Genomic DNA, 19,528 nt, shown 5'->3' with positions numbered 1-19,528 from the left:
CCAAAAATGAATATTAAAAAGCAGCACTTTGTATGTTAAAATACATAGGTATTTGCTATACTTCTTTAACGAAGTGTTTTATAAAGGTATAAAACTTTATAGAAGGTGCTATTTTCATAAATTTTCTGTTTTCTTGATTCTTGAGCCACACCAACAAGCAAACATTACAAATGGTGCAAGTGAGCACTGGCCATCAATTACCTTTAAATTCAGGTGGTAGATTCTAGTACAGAGAATCAGGGCCTAAAAGTAGTTGTTTAGCCTGATCTTAACTTACCTAACTGCTGATAAAGGCTAAATTCAGTGAAAAATAAGCTAACTTCATTTCATCTTTTGTAACATACATGTAGGCTCAGAGTGTTTACCAAAATAGAACTTGCAACCTGATCATTTAAAAAAACAAGAATCTTAATATTAAAATATTAACTTTGAATATTTTAAAATTAAATAGAAAACGTAGGCTATGGTTTATGAAGTTTTAATTAAATAATCAGATAAATAGAATAAGGAAGGTAGAATTTACAAACATACATGAACAAAGAATAAAATGTTACCTATGCGTTACCATACAAATTTAAATGGAAATATTTAGAACAGTTCATTTAAAATTCTACTATCAGTCTTTTTGAGAATTGGTCAGAACTTGAAGTTTAAGACAATTTATAGGTTTAAGAAATAGCTTTCATGTAGTTACCTCATTTTCATCAGTTTTGAGTGTCATGGGACCAATATAAACTAGCTCTGGCATTTAGCTTCTAGACAAGGTAGTATTGGAGAGGATAATAACAATGTGGTCCTTTCTTGCATTTCTATCAGTTCCAGATCTCTGTACATTTCCCCAACTCCTATCATTATCTTTAAATGGATGAAACAGACTAGGTGAGAAAAATGGAAACAAAATCAGGCCAGGAAGCAAATATAGACCAAACAAGATAAAATCCATTCATGTTGACCCTCGAAATACTAAGAACTAGGATGGTGTGCTTTCTGTAGTTCTATCAGGTTAGCTTTGCTGCTGCCTGTTTATTGGTCTTTCCTGATTCGGAGAAGAGAAATCTCCAGAAGTTCTGCATGGCAAATTAAAGAGTTAGCAAAGCCAAGTTATCAGTGGGTATGACAAGCTATTTAGCCTTGATACAATTATTGAAGGAATCATAGTGACAAGCCTTTAGAAGCTCTGCCTTCTAACTTCTAAGGGTTTGGTAAATCTGGCAAAGAAGGCTGTGAATCTCAAGATGTCAGATCTAACATGATAGTACTTTAGGGACTTGACCATGGCTATCGCTTGTGACTAAAATGTCTCACATGGAAAAAAGTGTTCTATCCTGCAAATAAAGAAATTTTTTTACATGGATGGCTCTGGAGAAATGGGGAAAAACAGAAACAAAGCAACAATAAGAAAAACAAAAGCAGTTGCTGAAAGAGCTGCATTAAGGATGTCAATCTCATGAAGGGATGTCTGCTTATCTCCACCCTGCAGATGTGTTTCCTTCCTAAGCAGAAATTCTGTGGCTAAGCCACCCTCTGTACCATCCTAGAAACTATTTCAAATGAATTCCTTTGCCAATGGTCTGCATAGTCAAAGCTATGGTTTTTCCAGTAGTCATATATGGATGTGAGAGTTGGACCATAAAGAAGGCTGGGTGCCAAAGAACTGATGCTTTCAAATTGTGGTGCTGGAAAAGACTCTTGAGAGTTCCTTGGACTGTAAGAAGATCAAACCAGTCAATCCCAAAGGAAATCAACCCTGAATATTCATTGGAAGGACTGATGCTGAAGCTGAAGCTCCAATACTTCGGTCACCTGATATGAAGAACTGACTCATTGGAAAAGATCCTGATGCTAGGAAAGATTGAGGGCAAGAGGAGAAACGGGTGACAGAGGATGAGATGGTTGGATAGAATCACTGATTCAATGGACATGAGTTTGGGCAAACTCCAGGAGATAGTGAAGGACAGGGAAGCCTGGCGTGCTGCAGTCCATGTGGTTGCAAAGAGTTGGACATGACTGAACAACAATAACAATGTTCTTTGGCTTACTAGAGATTCACCTCTTCACAATAAGCACTTCAAATATGTGCCTCCCTTCTCCACTATGGATAAAACAGGATGTCCTTATGGAAATCCCCTGATCTTTGTTCAAGAAAAAACAAAAAAAAAAAACCCAAACTCTAAATCTTCTAAAGGTTGATGAGTCAAACAGGATAATAATACTTACTCCATTGTTAACATCCCTACATTTTATTTAACAATCATGAATATGGAGTATGGACTGGAAGATGCAATACAGAGATTTGCTGTTGTGCTGGGATAGGAAAGGTGAAAGAAAGTTAGGGAGAATATAGAGCAGACAGCCAAAACTGGACCACGAATTAAGAGATTAATTTGGGGCTGAGTGGCAGAAGACCAAGCATATATACAGAGGAAGAAAACACTAAACAAGAATTCATTGCTCTAGGATTCAGGAAGTCTATACATAGAGTGGGGGGTGAGGTGGGAGGGGAGAGAATTTGGATTGTTTCACAGCAGCTAGTCCCCAGACTGGAGAAGGCAATGGCACCCCACTCCAGTACTCTTGCCTGGAAAATCCCATGGACGGAGGAGCCTGGTAGGCTGGAGTCCATGGGGTCGCGAAGAGTCGGACACGACTGAGCGACTTCACTTTGACTTTTCACTTTCATGCATTGGAGAAGGAAATGGCAACCCACTCCAGTGTTCTTGCCTGGAGAATCCCAGGGACGGGGGAGCCTGGTGGGCTGCCGTCTATGGGGTCACACAGAGTCGGACACGACTGAAGTGACTTAGCAGCAGCAGCAGCAGTGCCCAGACTAGATTTTTTTAGTATCTGTCCTTTCCATAGACAAACATATTTACACTTTATTTACATTATAAACTTTTGGTGAAAAGGCTATACATTTCATTGAAAAAGGCTCACAGTTCTGATTCTTTGTCATTTTCATCCAAGTAGTATTCGTCATCCGTGGTCGTGTCTGTGTCACAGTCTGAGTCTACTGGATCCTCTTCATAGATATTAAGTGGTGCACTTAGAGATAAGCCATCCTCGGGCCTCTGGTTACTAGGAGAATTCGAAGTCGATGACTCTGTCGGGTTAGCAGGGTTAATTACATCATCTTTCAGGAAGCCAGGGTTCTTAAGAAAACTTGGTTTCCATAATCTCCCTTGTGTAAGTGACCTCTTTACATTCTCCAAGAAAGCCAGCTGTTGTTCTTTCCCAAAAATCCCATAGTCAATAGGCCTGGATATAGATGTTGCAGACCTAGGACCCATTTTTGTCCTGCTGTTGTTCAAAGCCCAACTTTCATTTTCACCACAGGAGGGAAGTTCAGAAAAAGATTTAAATCTTCGACTGTACCCACTGTTGTTACAGAATTCATTCCCAAGGGTCAGTCGACTCAGGACATCATCCATAGAAGTGCTTTCAGAGAAATGGCGCTCTCTGACTTTTGGAGGATGACTTATTCGTAGTATATCACCATGTACATTAACACTTTTTAAGCTCTCTGAACGATAGGGGTGTAGCTGACGTTCACACTCCAGAGATGAAGCACTGCTTTGTCCTTGCTGACAACTGGTCGATGGGATGCAAACCGTAGATTTCTCTACAGGCTCCAATTGAAAAGGGGGTTTCGACCTCCTCTGATGGTCAGGGACGTCTGCTTCCCTGAGGCTGATCAATGTGGGTTGGGCCAGGGCTCCTGATTCTCTTTCCAAAATCTGAGCTACTGTTACATCCTCAGAATTCTCACACTTTGGTTGTGATTCTGAGATATTTTTAAACTCGTTTTGATGCAGTTGTGAAATGTTGTTGGACTTCTGATTACTTAAGAGTGTAGAAGCTTCTCTATTGGATACTGCAGTAAGCTGGAGAGGGTTCTTGGATTTCTCCACATTTATTCCATCATTACTTAACCTGCTTTCATCTGTGGTTTCTGTGGACTTTAAAGCAGGCTCAAGGGACGGTGGGTTGCACTCTGGTGTGCCAAGCGACAAACTGCTAAAGCCAGAACTGTTCCCACTTTGGGGAAAGATAGTAGCTACATGTCTTCTAGAGTATAAATCTTTAGCTGGAAATTTTCTGCTGGCTTTGGACATAGCTGCCAATCTGTGTTTAACTGAAGATCTGTTTTTCCCTTTTTCTAAGTCAGCCAAGCCTTTTTTACTTTTATTACTTCCTTCAGGAAGTGAACATTGATTCCATGCCAACTTCTGCATTTCATCTTTAGCCTTGCTCTCTGTCATATTTACCTCCTGTCTTCTTTCAGGTAGTTCCCTGGGTTCAGACTGTGAACTGTCTAAATCTTGTTCACTTGAACAAGTCTCCTCATCAAGCTGTAGTTTACTCAAGGCTGGAGTAAGAGCAAAGACTTGGCTTTCTGAGTCAGAGAGTGGTTTCTCAGAGTTTTTTGGGAAATCTGTTCTAATTTCCCCTCTGACTTCCCTAGGCTGCAATCCACTGGAGCTCTCCTCTGTAACTACGCCTGCGATATGTTTTTGAAGACTTCGAGTAGTTGTAATGGCTGTATCACTACCTGTATGCTCCCCAGAACTTCTTATGATGTGGGAGTTTTCAACATTCTCTTCTGAATGGGCTGGGAGGTTAGAAAAACCACTGTCATCTGATTTAATGAATTGCGGACAATTTTCAGATTTCTCTCTTGTAACTTTTTTTTCCTGAAGCATTGGTGAAGTAAACACAGTTTCACTTTGCAATTTTTTCTCTTTCTTTTTCCTGCTTTGTGAATTAGATGGAGGTGTTGTAGCTAAGTTGTATGGGAAAATTTCTCCAGTTTTAGATTCTCGTTTATGAAGAGAAACATCTGCTTCAATAGAAGCCATTTCCTGTAATGTAGATTCTGAGGACTCAACACTTGGTAATTGTAAAACAGTCATATTTTCAGTGATGTGAGAAGGATGGCTGGTCTCCTGAGCAGAGGTATCTTTAGACAAAGGTGTTCCTGACTGGTCTTGCACAGGACAATTTAGTTGGTCTTTTTCTAAAGCATTAGGAGATGTTTTAGTCCCCACTTTAATTGATTCTGTAAGTGAATCGATGTTTTGCGTATACTTTTGAAGAAGGTCACAGAATTTTTTGCTGTGCTTCCTTGGTAGGGTATAATATATTGAAACCACCTCAAGACATTTCACATTATCTTCATCACCAGAAACAGAAAACATACTCGTAGTCTTAAATTTATGTAAAGTTTTCCCACTTTCTTGTCCTGACATATCTGAAGAAAAAGGTAAAGGGTGTTCATTTGGATGGGAAAATACGCCTGTCTTGGAGGCAGAAATTTTATCATTCTTTTCAGTATATTCTTGTAAGTATTCCTCCTGGTGGTGTTTCTTGCTTAAAGAACACTCACAAACAGAAGAGTCACTTCCCAGAGGGTTAATGAGTCTCTCCCAAGGCCTCAGTGTTATAGGAGAAACATCTGTATTGGAAACCAAGCATTTATCTCTTTCATCTCTTCCAGTTGAGGCATAAAGCACTTCTGAAGGACATGACACAGCCCTCTTGATGAGGGCTGGAAGTGGCCCTTTTCTAACAGAAGTAGATCCAACGTTCGTCATATTTGTCATCCCTTCTGTGGCTTCAAGTGCTACTGAGACTGAGTCTGAAACTACTTTGGAACATTCGCTCTCTGATTCACAAGAACTGGGACTGAATTTTTTTGATTTGTTCTTTCCTACTGGATCTTCCACATCATTTTTGATTTGTAATGCAACTGGCTCGTTCCTGAACAAAGAAGGCGTTATCGTACTTTCAGGCTCCTTGTTATCGATGAGAAAAACGGCCGATTTTCTTGGTAAAGTACAATAAATTGTATGAAGCTCAGGAGACTTGGAATTGCTTTGAGTTCCCTCAGCGAGACTACTGTTGTCACTTGTAGGCACTGATCTACTTTCTGTTTTGCTTAATTTTTCGATGTAGGATATGCGTTCTCTTATTTTTCCTTTTCCCTTTCCACCCTTGAAAAGAGGGTGTGACTGGCATTTGACAACATTAACCTCTTCATTATGTACCGGTGTGCGATTATCATTACTCTTTTGGTTTTCTAAGTGGCTTAGGGAAAATTGACTATTTTGGTTCTTGTAATCAATGTCTTCTCTTTCTCCCAGAGATGGGTCTTTGTTTGAAGGACATTTCCAGAACACTGTGGTAGAAGGAATTACCGGAGCATCAAGGCAAGAATCATTTGATGGTGAGGAATCTGGTAGTGCCCCTGAAGACAGATCTAAAGAATTACGAGGCAGGTTGTGATCAGCATCTGACTTGCTACAGCTGGTAGAACAAGTCGTGATACTTTGTTCTCCCTTGGTATCTAAATAAGCAGTCTTTTCTGGAGACTGTGAGTATTGATTATCAGTATGTTCAGAACTCCCGTGGTTCTTTTTAATAATGCTTGAACTATCCTCATTACTTACTGTTAATTCCTGGTGACAAACTTGACTTGGGCTGAGAAAAAGTGATGTTGTTCTGCTTTCCTGAATGAAAGGAAGGGAAGTTACTGAGTCAAGTTTTCTGTTCCCAGTATAACTCTTACCTTTTTTTAGTTCATTGGCTTTATGAATTTTGGAGGTATCTCTCCTGGAAATGACTCCAGGCAACCTTTTTGAACTTATTGTGGTAGATGCATTAAAAACAAATCTGTTGTTCTTGTCTGAGTCCTGGGAAAGGGAATTTTGAACATCAGGTAAAGGGTTAGAAATTATGGTCTGTGAAACAAGTTGAGGTGTTTCACCTGTCATGTTTGTCTGGTCTATCTTGTTTATTTTTTTGTCTTTTTCCAAAACAGATGCCTTCAAGTCTTTCTCATTATTTACTTCTGTGACCAAGATATTGGCTTGGCTTTCAGTCAGAGGTGGAGAATCAACTGAGACATTGTTGGTCACAGTGACTTCTGTATAGTTTCTGTTTGGAAGAGAGGCCGGCTTAATTTTCTGCAAAGTGACTGTGGGAATCCAAAAGTTAGGACTCTGAGGATTCCCTCTGTCATCAGGAATGTGCGGGAAGGTACTTTTGAATGGGGATGCTAGAGTTTGAGCAACTCCAAATGAGTAAGGTTCTTTGTTTACATGTACTTCCATGGGAGAACATTCTAACCCACCAGATTTCATGTGATAGCTTGCACCAGTCATGGAACAAACATTTTCTGGGCTGAAATGAGTAGACTGGTTCCCATTACCTTGTGACACCTCCATGCTCTCCAGTGCGGATGTCTGAGAATCAAACTGCCAGGGATGTGGTATCTGTTGGTTTCCGGAAATATTTGTTCTATAACTGGAGGAAAATGACCCCCAGTGTTGAGAAGGAACACTATGGCCATGACCAGCTAGTGCACTGTTTACTTCAGTGGAGATCATTTCAAAGTCTCTGTCAGAAGAAGTAAATGGTTTCCTGCTTTGATGAAAGTCAGAGTGTTCTTCCTGTTGGCCCCAGAAAGGATTTTGTTCAAATCTCTGTCCCCTGCTCCGTCCAAAGGTATTGCTAAAGAAAGACCTCGTAAATGGGTTATCTTCATGGTAGAATGGCATATTTTCTGAGTTCTCAAGTGGGTCAGGACTCATTGCATTATCTACAGGAGCATTTAAACCAAAACTTTGGTAAACACTCTGTGAATGGTAAAACTCATATCTCCTATTCGCCTGGAAGCACCTGGGATACATATACTGGTCAGCAGGGTCAATTTCCATTGGTGATGGTGCCTCTAGGAACTCTTCCTGGTTCTGCCTATCTCTAGAAGAATCTGATCTATTCCATATGATAGATGATAAAGGAGTTCTCTTTGGGCTCTGTTGGTGGCTTGGTGATATAAACCCAGTCTTATTCTGAGTTGTGGCTGGAAAACATAAGCTTCTTGCTTTGAAATACCCTGTAGCTGATGAGGCTAATCGTTGCCTGCTGTCAAAACACAGAGAAGTACTACCAAAAGTATTCTTTTGCACATAATCTTCTTTTAAGACTCTGGGTTCCCTTGTCCTATACATATTGTAGATTGTCCTTGTTCTAGGAGAAAAGGTTTTAAAACCTTCCCTAGGGGTTCCTGGTCTTAAGACATCATAGATAGACATATTAGAAGTTTCATTATAGCAATTTTTATGCCTTCCTGTGATATTATTGTATTTGCTCCCACTGGAGTAAAAACGACTGAACTGTGTTCTTGATCCAATGTTGAGAGGTGCTCTGGTATTCACTGAGCTTGGAGATTGTTCCTGAGCCAGTTTGCTATCCAAATCATCTAAAACTAAAAGGAGAATATATGTCATTTTTTTTGGTAAAAGATTTTATAGTCTAATAATATTTTGAATTGTTGAAGGTCCTTCTTGAAGAAGCATAATGACTTATAATTTTTAGATCATATCATCATAAACATTATGACATTAACTGGTTATGTCTTTAAGATAGTTTGACTCTTACATGGCTGCAATGGAAGTTTCTTTTTCATACTTTTTCAAAGTTAACCTTCCATAATGCCTTCAAAACATAAAGCTACATAGTTTTTCACTTAACAAGGATTGTAATCATGATTTCTTTTACTGCATCTTTTGTGTCACTAGGTAGCTATGTTTCCAACTGTGTTTACCTCAGGGGATTGTAAAAGAAATGGAAGTCTATAAATAATATGTGAGTTGTATTTAGCTGTACATTACTGCCAAAAGTTTGGCACCCAATTTATAAACATACTTATTTGGATGAATTTGAGCAATATGTAAAAATTAAAGTTCTATGAAATACCATCAAATGATATACTAATGGTAGCTTGCTTCCTCTGAAAAAAATATGACCCAGTAGACATTCATATGTGTCTATCAGGTACAGTTCTAAATAGATTAACTCATTAAATCCTCACATAATCTTGTAAGTTTAGTAGTTACTATTCTCATTTTATAGATGGGGAAACTGAGGAATGAAGAAATTAAGTAAGTTGCCCAGCTTATACAGCTAGGAAGTGGATCCAGGCAGCCTGTCTCCTGAGTCCATACACGCAACCACTGTGCCACAAAAGTTCACTTTTCATTTTTTCTTTTAATGAACTAAAGATGATTTCACTATGAGCTCATTATGTTACAAGGATGTGAAGTTGCTGTTGTCAAACAATGTTTACTTTTCTCTCAGTAGCAAGGTCAGAGAGTGGTATGCAAGTCAGGCCCCAGTGACCTCCCTATAATTCCGAGGACCTAGGCCAACCCAAGACCCAGGGCTCATGTTCACTAGGACCACTGTCTCTGTGATCTCAGATAAGTCACAGGGTATTTTCACTTGGTTGGTTCTTCCTTGAATTGTTTATTGAATCATATTTGACATCTTTTCCTCAATAAAAACCTGTTAGAATTTAAACAGAATCAAAATCTTTTAAAGTTTTAAGATGCCCTAAGACCAATGGCACCCCACTCCAGTACTCTTGCCTGGAAAATCCCATGGACAGAGGAGCCTGGTAGGCGGCAGTTCATGGGGTCGCACAGAGTTGGACATGACTGAGCGACTTCACTTTCACTTTTCACTTTCATGCATTGGAGAAGGAAATGGCAACCCACTCCAGTGTTCTTGCCTGGAGAATCCCAGGGATGGAGGAGCCTGTTGGGCTGCCCTCTGTGGGGTCGCACAGAGTTGGAGACGACTGAAGTGACTTAGCAGTAGTAGCAGCAAGACCTATCTTATAATATATATTTCATCATATTCATGTTACAATAAATGAGTAGATGTGTATTTTGAAGAAATGTTCATTAAAAAATAAAATCTGACGTGAGAGATAAGCTATGGAAATTATTTAAATTGTTGAAGTTTTTCATTTACAGAATCTTTCCTTCTGATTTACATAAAATGTTTCACTCTTTGTTGTCATTAAAAATTTTAATTTTAACTCTTAATGACAGAGAAAATGAGGTGTATCAGTATCTGAGTGAATGTAAGTGAGATGTACTTATAATATGCCACTTATTTTAGGACAGGTATTGAATAAGTTTTTGATATCCACTCTGGATTTTCTCTACCCTATTTTATTTGTTAATTGGTACTATTAAGTTTGCATAGCCAGCAAAAGAACTAGTCCTGAGCATTAAATATCTGTAACTAAGGAGTTCTTTAGGGAATCATTCTGTTAATGCTTTAATGAAAAAAAATTAGTTTTCCCCTGTCCCTAAATAACTTACTCACTATATCCACAGATAAAATAAGCAATGCCAAAATATAAGGCAGGGCAAAAGAAAAAAAAATCTTCATAAATCTGTCTTTAAAAAAATTATAATGAAATCTCTTTGATTTCTGTTTTCTCTTTCAACTTGTTCATAGTATTTTTTCTTCATTAAAGTCTTTTGCTGACTACAAAAATATGTTGTTATAATAGAAAATACAGGAAAGTATAACAAAAGAGGTAAAATCACCTGGAGTCCTTCTTCCTAGAGATAACCACTCTTAACACTTGAATCCCAATACTGCTATTTGCGTCACAACTCTGAAGGTGAAAAAGTCTGCTGTTCTTTTTATTTTCAGAGTGGTCATTTTATTTCTTCACTTCATGAAAAATAGCTCTCCTCTACTAAGCAAAACCTTTGTTTTGGAACAGAAATTTTCCTCTGGGTCTCTTTTCTCTGAAGCAAGTTCTCTGCCAGGAACCATTTTACTGAAAGGAGTGCCCAGACAGAACATCCAGCTGGAGGTCTCTCAGTGACCACACCACTTGTCCTAACTATAGGGCTGAGGTGATGTCATTGCCTTTGCAAACTGAATTTAGTTCCTCAAGGTGAAGCCGGTGAATGATTTCAGATTTCATGTTTCATATGGCCAGGTTTATTTTAATACAAAAAAACTATATCAAGGTGAGTGAAGCTTACATAATAAGATCCATGGGTATATAGTACTTTTGGAATCTGTTTTAGTCTTTATTGTTATCTATTGTACAAGGTTAATAGTTTAACAACAATTAGATTTCATCACTGTGCATTTAGGCCCTAATCAGGAACAATAAAAGTCTATTAAGGATAGTAAACTTTATAAATATATGTCTAAAGATATACCCTTTTATCTTTTTACTTGAGTTTATATATTAACATTATTACCATTCCATAGATTTATCAGGCCTTGATCCAAGAATATTTACTTACATTATATTTAAATATAAGATTTTTAAAGTATTTCTTTTAATAGCATGTAACCCCATCCTCTTCAGGTGAGGATAACAAGAGGACTTCAAAAATAAAGTACAAGGGCTTGAGCATTTTAGTATAAACTGTAATCATTATTTGCTTTCCTTTAGTACTGGGAATTCTAAAGGAAATTCAATGCAGAGACTTACCTTGGAAGAACTCATCCTCTAGCAGTGAACCATCCCACGGAGGGACAGTACTTCCCTCCCTCATGCTTGCTGGCCTGGGGACAGTTGCACTGTCAGTGGGTTGGCTTTCCAGAGGTGAACTGTATATTTTTGCCTGCTAATTTTAAAATAGAAAATGTAATATTATTTTTGGACCTTCTTTAGCCAACATGTTCCCACAAAAACATCCCAAGCTTAAAAGTCCTAGTCTAAGGACAGCAAATCAATTTTCCTACCATTTATTTATCTAGTTGTAATGTTTTGTTGTTTTTGCAGTTTGCAAGTGATCACAAACTTCCCCATACTTACATTAATTCCATTTTGTATAAGTTTTCGGGCAAGATATCTAGGCTGTCTCTGCAAAACATGCCTACAAATATACACAGCACTACAGGAATCCTACAGAGCTTATTGGGAAATGGAAAGAAATAGACTTCTCTTGAGTGGGGAATGTTGTTTGTCTGGCCCAGTGGCTGTAATTTTAGGTTTCTTAACATTGTACCTATTTTCTATCAAGAGGCAGTTAGCTGAAACTTAATTTTTTTTTTAATTAAAATTTTTTAATTCTAAAATTTTTAAAATTTTCCATCCACAGAAATCATGTAAAATGGTAGAACCTCCCAGACACACATAAGGAACTGATTAATAGTTCTGAAAAAAAGGTGCTGAAAAGCATGACCTTGTATATATATTTTAAATCTTTGCTAGTTTTATAGGACTTGGGAGAATGATGTAGAGATGGAGAGCTGTTTACCTTCTTTACTAGCAAATTTTATCTTGATTTCATTAAATCTATCACTGCTCTTTTAAGTTTTAATTTGTCTTTATAACCTTGGGGAATTATCCACTCCTACCCCTTCACTTCCTTCTGCCAAAATTCTATTTGCATTTCCTCTGTCAAACTGGCTCTGCCACTCCTGACTTCACTTGAACTCATTCTGTATGGTATCCTCCACAAGGCCATTTCCCATTCCAATTGCTTTATTTTCAGTTCATTTTCTTTTCTTTTCTTTTTTTTTTTTGGCCACTTTATTTTTTAAATTGAAGGATAATTGCTTTACAGAATTTTTTGGTGTTCTGTCGTATATCGATAAGAATCAGCCATTGGTACATCAATGTCCTCTCCCTCCCTTCCCTCCTTTCCCTCCCACCCTTCTAGATTGTCACATAGCCCCTGACTGAGTTCCCTGAGTCATACAGCAAACTCCCATTGGCTATCTATTTTACATATGGTATTGTAAGTTTCCATGTTATTTTCTCCATACATCTCACCCACTCCCTCCTCCCGTCCCCATATCCACAGGTCTGTCTGCTCTTTATGTCTGTTTCGCCATTGCTGCCCTGCAAATATATTCATCAGTACCATCTTTCTAGATTCCACATATATGCATTACTACACGAAATATACATTTCTGACTTACTTCACTCTGTATAATGGGCTGTATTCATTCACCTCATTAGAACTGACTCAAATGTGTTCCTTTTTATGGCTGAGTAGTATCCCATTGTGGATATGAACCCCAGTTTCTTTATCCATTCATCTGTAGATGGACATCTAGGTTGCTTCCATGTTTTAGCTATTGCAAATAGTGCTGCAGTGAACATTGGGGTACATGTGTCATTTTCAATTTTGGTTTCCCCAGGGTATATGCCTAGTAGTGGGATTGCTGGGTCATAAGGAATCTCCATACTGTCTTCCATTGTGGCTGTATCAATTTACATTCCTACCAGCAATGCAAAAGGGTTCCCTTTTCTTCACAGCTTCTCCAGCATTTATTGTTTGTAGACTTTTTGATGATGGCCATTCTGACTGGTGTGAGGTGGTATCTCATTGTAATTTTGATTTGCAGTTCTCTAATAATGAGTGATGTTGAGCATCTTTTCATGTGTTTGCCATCTGTATGTCTTCTTTGGAGAAATGTCTGTTCAGATCTTTTTTCCACTTTTTGATTGGGTTGTTTATTTTTCTGGTATTGACTTGTATGAGCTGCTTATATATTTTGGAAATTAATTCTTTGTCAGTTGTTTCATTTGCTATTATTTTCTCCCATTCTGAGGGCTGTCTTTGCATCTTGTTTGTAGTTTCCTTTGCTGTGCAAAAGCTTTTAAGTTTAATTAGGTCCCACTTGTTTATTTTTGCTTTTATTTCCATAACTCTAGGAGGTGAGTCATAGAAGATTTGATTTATGTCACTGAGTGTTCTGCCTGTTTTCCTCTAGAGTTTTTATAGTTTCTGGTCTTACATTTAGGTCTTTAATCCATTTTGAGTTTATATTTGTTTGTGGTGTTAAGAATTGGAGAAGGAAATGGCAACCCACTCCAGTGTTCTTGCCTGGACAATCCCAGGGACGGGGGAGCCTCGTGGGCTGCCATCTATGGGTTCGCACAGAGCCGGACACGACTGAAGTGACTTAGCAGCAGCAGCAGTAGTATTAAAAAGTGTTCTAATTTCATTCTTTTCCATGTAGCTGTCTATTTTCCCCAGCACCATTATTGAAGAGGCTGTCTTTCCCCATTGTATATTCTTGCCTCCTTTGTCAAAAATAAGGTACCCATAGGTGTGTGGGTTTATCTCTGGGCTCTCTATCTTGTTCCATTGATCTATATTTCTCTTTTTGTGCCAGTACCATACTGTCTTGACTGTAGCTTTGTAATATAGTCTGAAGTCAGGAAGGTTGATTCCTCCAGCTCCATTCTTCTTTCTCAAGACTGTTTTGACTATTTGCAGTCTTTTGTGTTTCCACATGAATTGTGAAATTTTTGTCCTAGTTCTGTGAAAAATGTCATTGGTAATTTGATAGGGATTGCATTGAATCTGTAGACTGCATTTGGTAGTATAGTCATTTTTACAATATTGATTCTTCCTGCCAGGAAAATGGACTATCTTGCCATCTGTTTATGTCATCTTTGATTTCAGTTCACTTTCTACCCAGTCCCTGCCTCTTGAATCTTACTTGATATTCACTATCACATTTCATCTCATCTTGAATGCTTAAGACCAAATCTCTAATCTTTCCAAAGCTCCAGCTTTTTAACTTCTCCATCACAGGTCTGTCCAAATCTAAAGCCTAGGTTCTTTTAATCCTTGCATTTCCCGTAATCTAGTATAATGTTTTTATACTTGTCTGCTTTCTTTCTCAAGATCTAGATCAGTTACTCCTTATAGAAGAAGCCCTGCTTAAATTTCATTGACTTGCCCATCAAATTATGGGCAAGCCATAATTTAATATATACAAAGGAGATTTATTAATAGGAAAGAAATAATCCAATGATATTTTATTGGTTATTGGATATAATTTAACACACTTATATTAAATTCAGAAGTAAAAAAATATTAGAAGCACATTATAACTATAGGGATATACCAATTGGAGATAATAAAACCAGAAACTAATCAATTGAGAAATCAGATCAGTTACAGTTACACTTTTCTCTCTATAGTGCATCAAGATGTTCTCTCTTGTGCCCTACCTACTGTCTTTTTTCAAGATTTATTTATTTGGCTGCCTTGGGTATTAGTTGCAGCACATGGTATCCTCATTGCATCACATGGGAACCTTCATTGAGCTGCATGGACTCTCTAGTTGGGTTTGTGGGCTCCAGAGTTCTCAAGTTCAATAGTTGCAATGCTTGGGCTTGATTGTATCCCAGTATGCAGGATTTTAGTTCTGCAACCAGGAATTGAACTTGAGTTCCCTGCATTGCAAGGCAGATTCTCACAATGGAATCCACTGGACCACCAGAGAAGTCTCATCCAAATCTTTATTTGTGCTAATAACATTAAGCCATGAACTTATAAGTCTGTTCTTCCCAAACCTGCAGTTTTGGTATTTGTTGCAGAGTAGATATATTTGATTAAGAGACAGTAAGCAATGTTGTCTCCCAGTCATTTTAACATTCAAATGAACTTCAGATTTCCTTTAAGTAGACCAGAGCACATTCCTCCTGGCCTCCTGGATAACATTCTTTAATACTGAATTTATAATGAAATGAAAAGTACATGAACTGAACAGTCAGGTGAAGAGCAAAATTTCTTCAGGTGGGAAGTATTTCTATCACCTATAGGCTGTGAATATAACCTCTTTTGGTTAGATTTCTGCCCAGATCAACTTCAAGGTCAACCCTATTCACCCAAGATACTAAAGATGTTTCCTATACAGTTCAGTTCAGTTCAGTTCAGTTCAGTCACTCAGTCGTGTTTCACTCTTTGTGATCCCATGGACTGCAGCACATCAGGCTTTCCTGTCCATCACCAACTCCTGGAGCTTGCTTAAACTCATGTCCATCAAGTCGGTGATGCCATCCAACCATCTCATCCTCCCCCGTCCCTTTCTCTTCCTGCCTTCACTCTTCCCCAGCATCAGGGTTTTTGCCAATGAGTCAGTTCTTCACATCAGGTGGCCAAAGTATTGGAATTTCAGCTTCAGCATCAGTCCTTCCAATGAGTATTCAAGATTGATTTCCTTTACGATTGACTGGTTTGATCTCCTTGCAGTCCAAGGGACTCTCAAGAGTCTTCTCCAACACCACAGTTCAAAAACATCAATTCTTCAGTGCTCAGCTTTCTTTATAGTCCAATTCTGACATCCATCATGACTACTGGAAAAACCATAGCTTTGACTAGATGGACCTTCGTCAGTAAAGTAATGTCTCTGCTTTTTAATATGCTATCTAGGGCTGGGAGGGATTGGGGGCATGAGGAGAAGGGGACGACAGAGGATGAGATGGCTGGAAGGCATCACTGACTTGATGGACGTGAGTTTGAGTGAACTCCAGGAGTTGGTGATAGACAAGGAGGCCTGGCGTGCTGCGATTCATGGAATCACAAAGAGTTGGACATGACTGAGTGACTGAACTGAACTGAACTGAACAGACTGAGGTCTGTCATAGCTTTTCTTCCAAGGAGCAAGCATCTTTTAATTTCATGGCTGCAGTCACCATCTGCAGTGATTCTAGAGACCAAGAAAATAGTCTGTCAATGCTTCCATTGTTTCCACATCTATTTGCCATGAAGTTATGGTACCAGATGCCATGATTTTCATTTTTTGAATGATGAGTTTTAAGCCAGCTTTTTCACTCTTCTCTTTCACTTTCATCAAGAGGCTCTTTAGTTCCTTTATGCTTTCTGCCATAAAGGTGGTGTCATCTGCGTATCTGAGGTTATTGATATTTCTCCCTGCAAATTTGAATCCAGCTTGTGACTCATCCAGCCCGGCATTTTGCTTGATGTACTTTGCATGTAAGTTAAATAAGGAGGGTGACGATATACAGCCTTGACGTACTCCTTTCCCAATTTAGAACTAGTGTGCTGTTCCATGTCCAGTTTTAACTGTTGCTTCTTGACCTGCATACAGATTTCTCAGGAGGCAGGTAATGTGGTCTGGTATTCCCATCTGTTTCAGAATTTTCCACAGTTTGTTGTGATCCAGACAGTCAAAGGTTTTAGTGTAGTCACTGAAGCAGAAGTAGATGTTTTTATGGAATTCTCTTATGTTTTCCATGATCCAACAGATGTTGGAAATTTGATCTCTGATTCCTCTGCCTTTTCTAAATCCATCTTGAACATCTGGAAGTTCTTGGTTCATGTACTTGAACATGAAGTTGAAGCCAAGCTTGGAGAATTTTCAGTATTACTTTTCTAGCGTGTGAAATGAGTGAAATTGTACGGTAGTTTGAACATTGCCTTTCTTTGGAATTGGAATGTAAACTGACCTTTTCCAGTCCTGTGGCCACTGTTGAGTTTTCCAAATTTGCTGGCATATTGAGTGCAGCACGTTATTAGCATCATCTTTTAGGATTTTAAATAGTTCAGCTGGAATTCCATCACCACCACTAGCTTTATTCATAGTGATGCTTTCTAAGGCCCACTTGACTTCACATTCCAGGATGTCTGGCTCTAGGTGAGTGATCACACCACTGTGGTTATTATATGGCTAAGAAAGGTAAATCCTCTGGGGCTTACAGCACGTACTGGTCTTCAGTCAGGGATGTCTTGGAATCCAAATTCTCCTCCAAAGAGTGTTTCATGCCATAGAGTTATCATAAAAGATGAAGCCTATTTCCCATACCTGGCCTAGAGGATGAGGCCTGTGAGTAGCAAAACACCTATGAGTAGCAAAACAGTGTCAAAATCCTTTTCCAAATTTTGATTTAAGCTTTTCTCCCCAATTATCTTTAACCCCCATGTTCCAAACTCTCTACACACAGTTCTACAAAATGTCAAGCACTTTTCTTTTCAGTTTCTCTTGATTTTATTGTTCTTTAAAAAAAAATAAAAGTACACTTTTGAGGACTCCATTTCTCTGCTCCTGATCCTTGCTCTCTCTTCTCTTTTCCTGAAAATATCCTTCAGAGTCTAGTTCCTATATCACCCTCTCTGTGAGTTTTTCTCCAGTTCTCACTGGAAGAATTAATTACCATAGTATTTTTAATGTACCTCTGATATTATGCATATTATTTCATATCAAAGTTGGTTACATTCTTTCTACTTTTACTTTATCACTAGATTTCTACCCTTCCTCCCTGAATCACACTTTTAAATTTCTACTCTGATCTAGGAAACCAGGGATTCACAGACATATAAATAATGACCCTGGAAGTGGTCCACTTTCTAAAATAACTAAGAAAGCATACTATTCTCCTTTGTATCCTGAGCACTTAACATAGCATCAGCATATAAGAGATTGATTCATATTTAGTGAATTCAAAAACTATGCTTCCCACAATAATATTTCCTACTTTTGAATTCCTCCAATACATTTTGTATTATCTTTTATTTGAACAAAATTACTCATTTTTTCAGTTTTCAATTTTTTAAAAAATATTTTCTCTTATTTGATCTTTAGAACAGACTTGTGAAAAAGGTAGGGATTATCATTCCCACTTTGCAGATTGAAGAAACTCAGTCTCAGTTAAGAACCTTACTCAGGCCGCAGGAAAAACAAAAGGTGATGCTGACTACTGACACTCATATGGTCTGATTTCTAATTCTGTTTTCTCTACTACATTGCTTTATATTGTTACTTTATGAATGTAGATATCTTCAGTTAGGTGGTAAACTCTTTGTAGACAGGAACCTTGCTTTCAACATTCCATGCTGTCTATACACAGTTATGGATTGATTTTTTCTCTATACCAAGGTAGAAAATTATATATATAAGATTTTTAGTGAGGATTATTACAGAAATTGAGACACTGAGTATTTAAAATATTATGACTCAGTACAGCATGTCTGAGGTAGGAAAGCATAATGGTTAAGCATATGAATTTTACACAAGTCCAAATCCTGACATGAGACAAACAAATCTCTGTCATAGAGTAACCTCAAAAGCTGTACAATTTTGCACAAGTTGCTTGACCTTTCTGTCCTGTGCCTTGTTTTCTTTCTTGGAATAATGAGAAAAAAAGAGAATACAGCAACAATACCCCTCATGTAATAATGTTGCTGTGAGAATTAAATGAATTAATACTTGTAAAACACTTTAGAACAGTGAGTGTGTGCATATTCAGTCATGTCTGACTCTTGTGACCCCATGGACTGCAGCCCGCCAGGCTTTGTCCATGCAATTTTCCAGGCAAGACTATTGGAGTGGGTTACCATTTCCTTTTCCAGGGGATCATCCCAACCCAGGGACCAAATCTGTGTCTCCCTTAGCTCCTGCACTGGCAGGCAAATTTTTTACAATTGAGCCACCTGGGAAGCCCAGAATGGTACTTAGCACTTAATATTAATAATTCCTTATCATTAGCCATTACTAGTCTTCTGTGGTTAAAGAGGATTTTCTGGTGGACTTTGGCTGGTGCTCTTAGCCTAATGAGTTAGAGAAGTATCCTAAACGATTAGAGACCAGAGACTCAAAATGCTGGCTTTAGGGTTTATTAACAATCTTAAACATGGTACATAGAACATGCTGAGCAAAATAAGGCTGTTTTTCCAACCTCAATTCACTCTACTAACATTTGCAGTGCTGACATGAGACAAACAAATCTCTGTCACAGAGTAACCTCAGATTATCTGACTACTTTTAGTGCAGCCAAACCTGTACAACAGCTGTCAAAACTGAAGCTTAAGGTCATGGATGTTACCAAATGCCTTGGTAAAGTCAACAAATTAATTTTTCAAGGTGTTCTTGAATTTACTCTGCATCTGCTTTCCTGGAAGGTCAAATCCAGCATTGCACCTTGTGGCTTAAAAAC

At 38.3% G+C, this 19,528-nt stretch overlaps 1 protein-coding gene across 8 annotated transcripts in view; it reads right to left on the bottom strand.

The window, feature by feature from the left end:
- Positions 1-2,711: 2,711 nt before the first annotated feature.
- The window catches only part of EXPH5 (exophilin 5), a 99,394-nt gene continuing 82,577 nt past the window's right edge, over positions 2,712-19,528 (bottom strand). For 5 of the 8 annotated variants that reach the window (XM_025266927.3, XM_025266928.3, XM_006053348.4 and 2 more), the window contains 2 exons: positions 11,315-11,450; positions 2,712-8,266 (listed from right to left, as the gene is read on the bottom strand). In XM_025266927.3, coding sequence (XP_025122712.3) covers positions 2,931-8,266; positions 11,315-11,450 — 5,472 coding nt within the window. In that variant the 3' untranslated portion in view covers positions 2,712-2,930. The remainder of the gene's footprint in view (positions 8,267-11,314; positions 11,451-19,528) is intronic. The other 3 variants (XM_006053345.4, XM_025266931.3, XM_006053349.4) reach the window with 1 other exon arrangement.

This window comes from Bubalus bubalis, chromosome 16 (genome assembly GCF_019923935.1).
Source record: "Bubalus bubalis isolate 160015118507 breed Murrah chromosome 16, NDDB_SH_1, whole genome shotgun sequence".
NCBI classification, from domain to species: domain Eukaryota; kingdom Metazoa; phylum Chordata; class Mammalia; order Artiodactyla; family Bovidae; genus Bubalus; species Bubalus bubalis.
The sequence above is the reverse complement of the archived record's forward strand: the minus strand, read 5'-3'. Positions and strand labels throughout refer to the sequence as shown.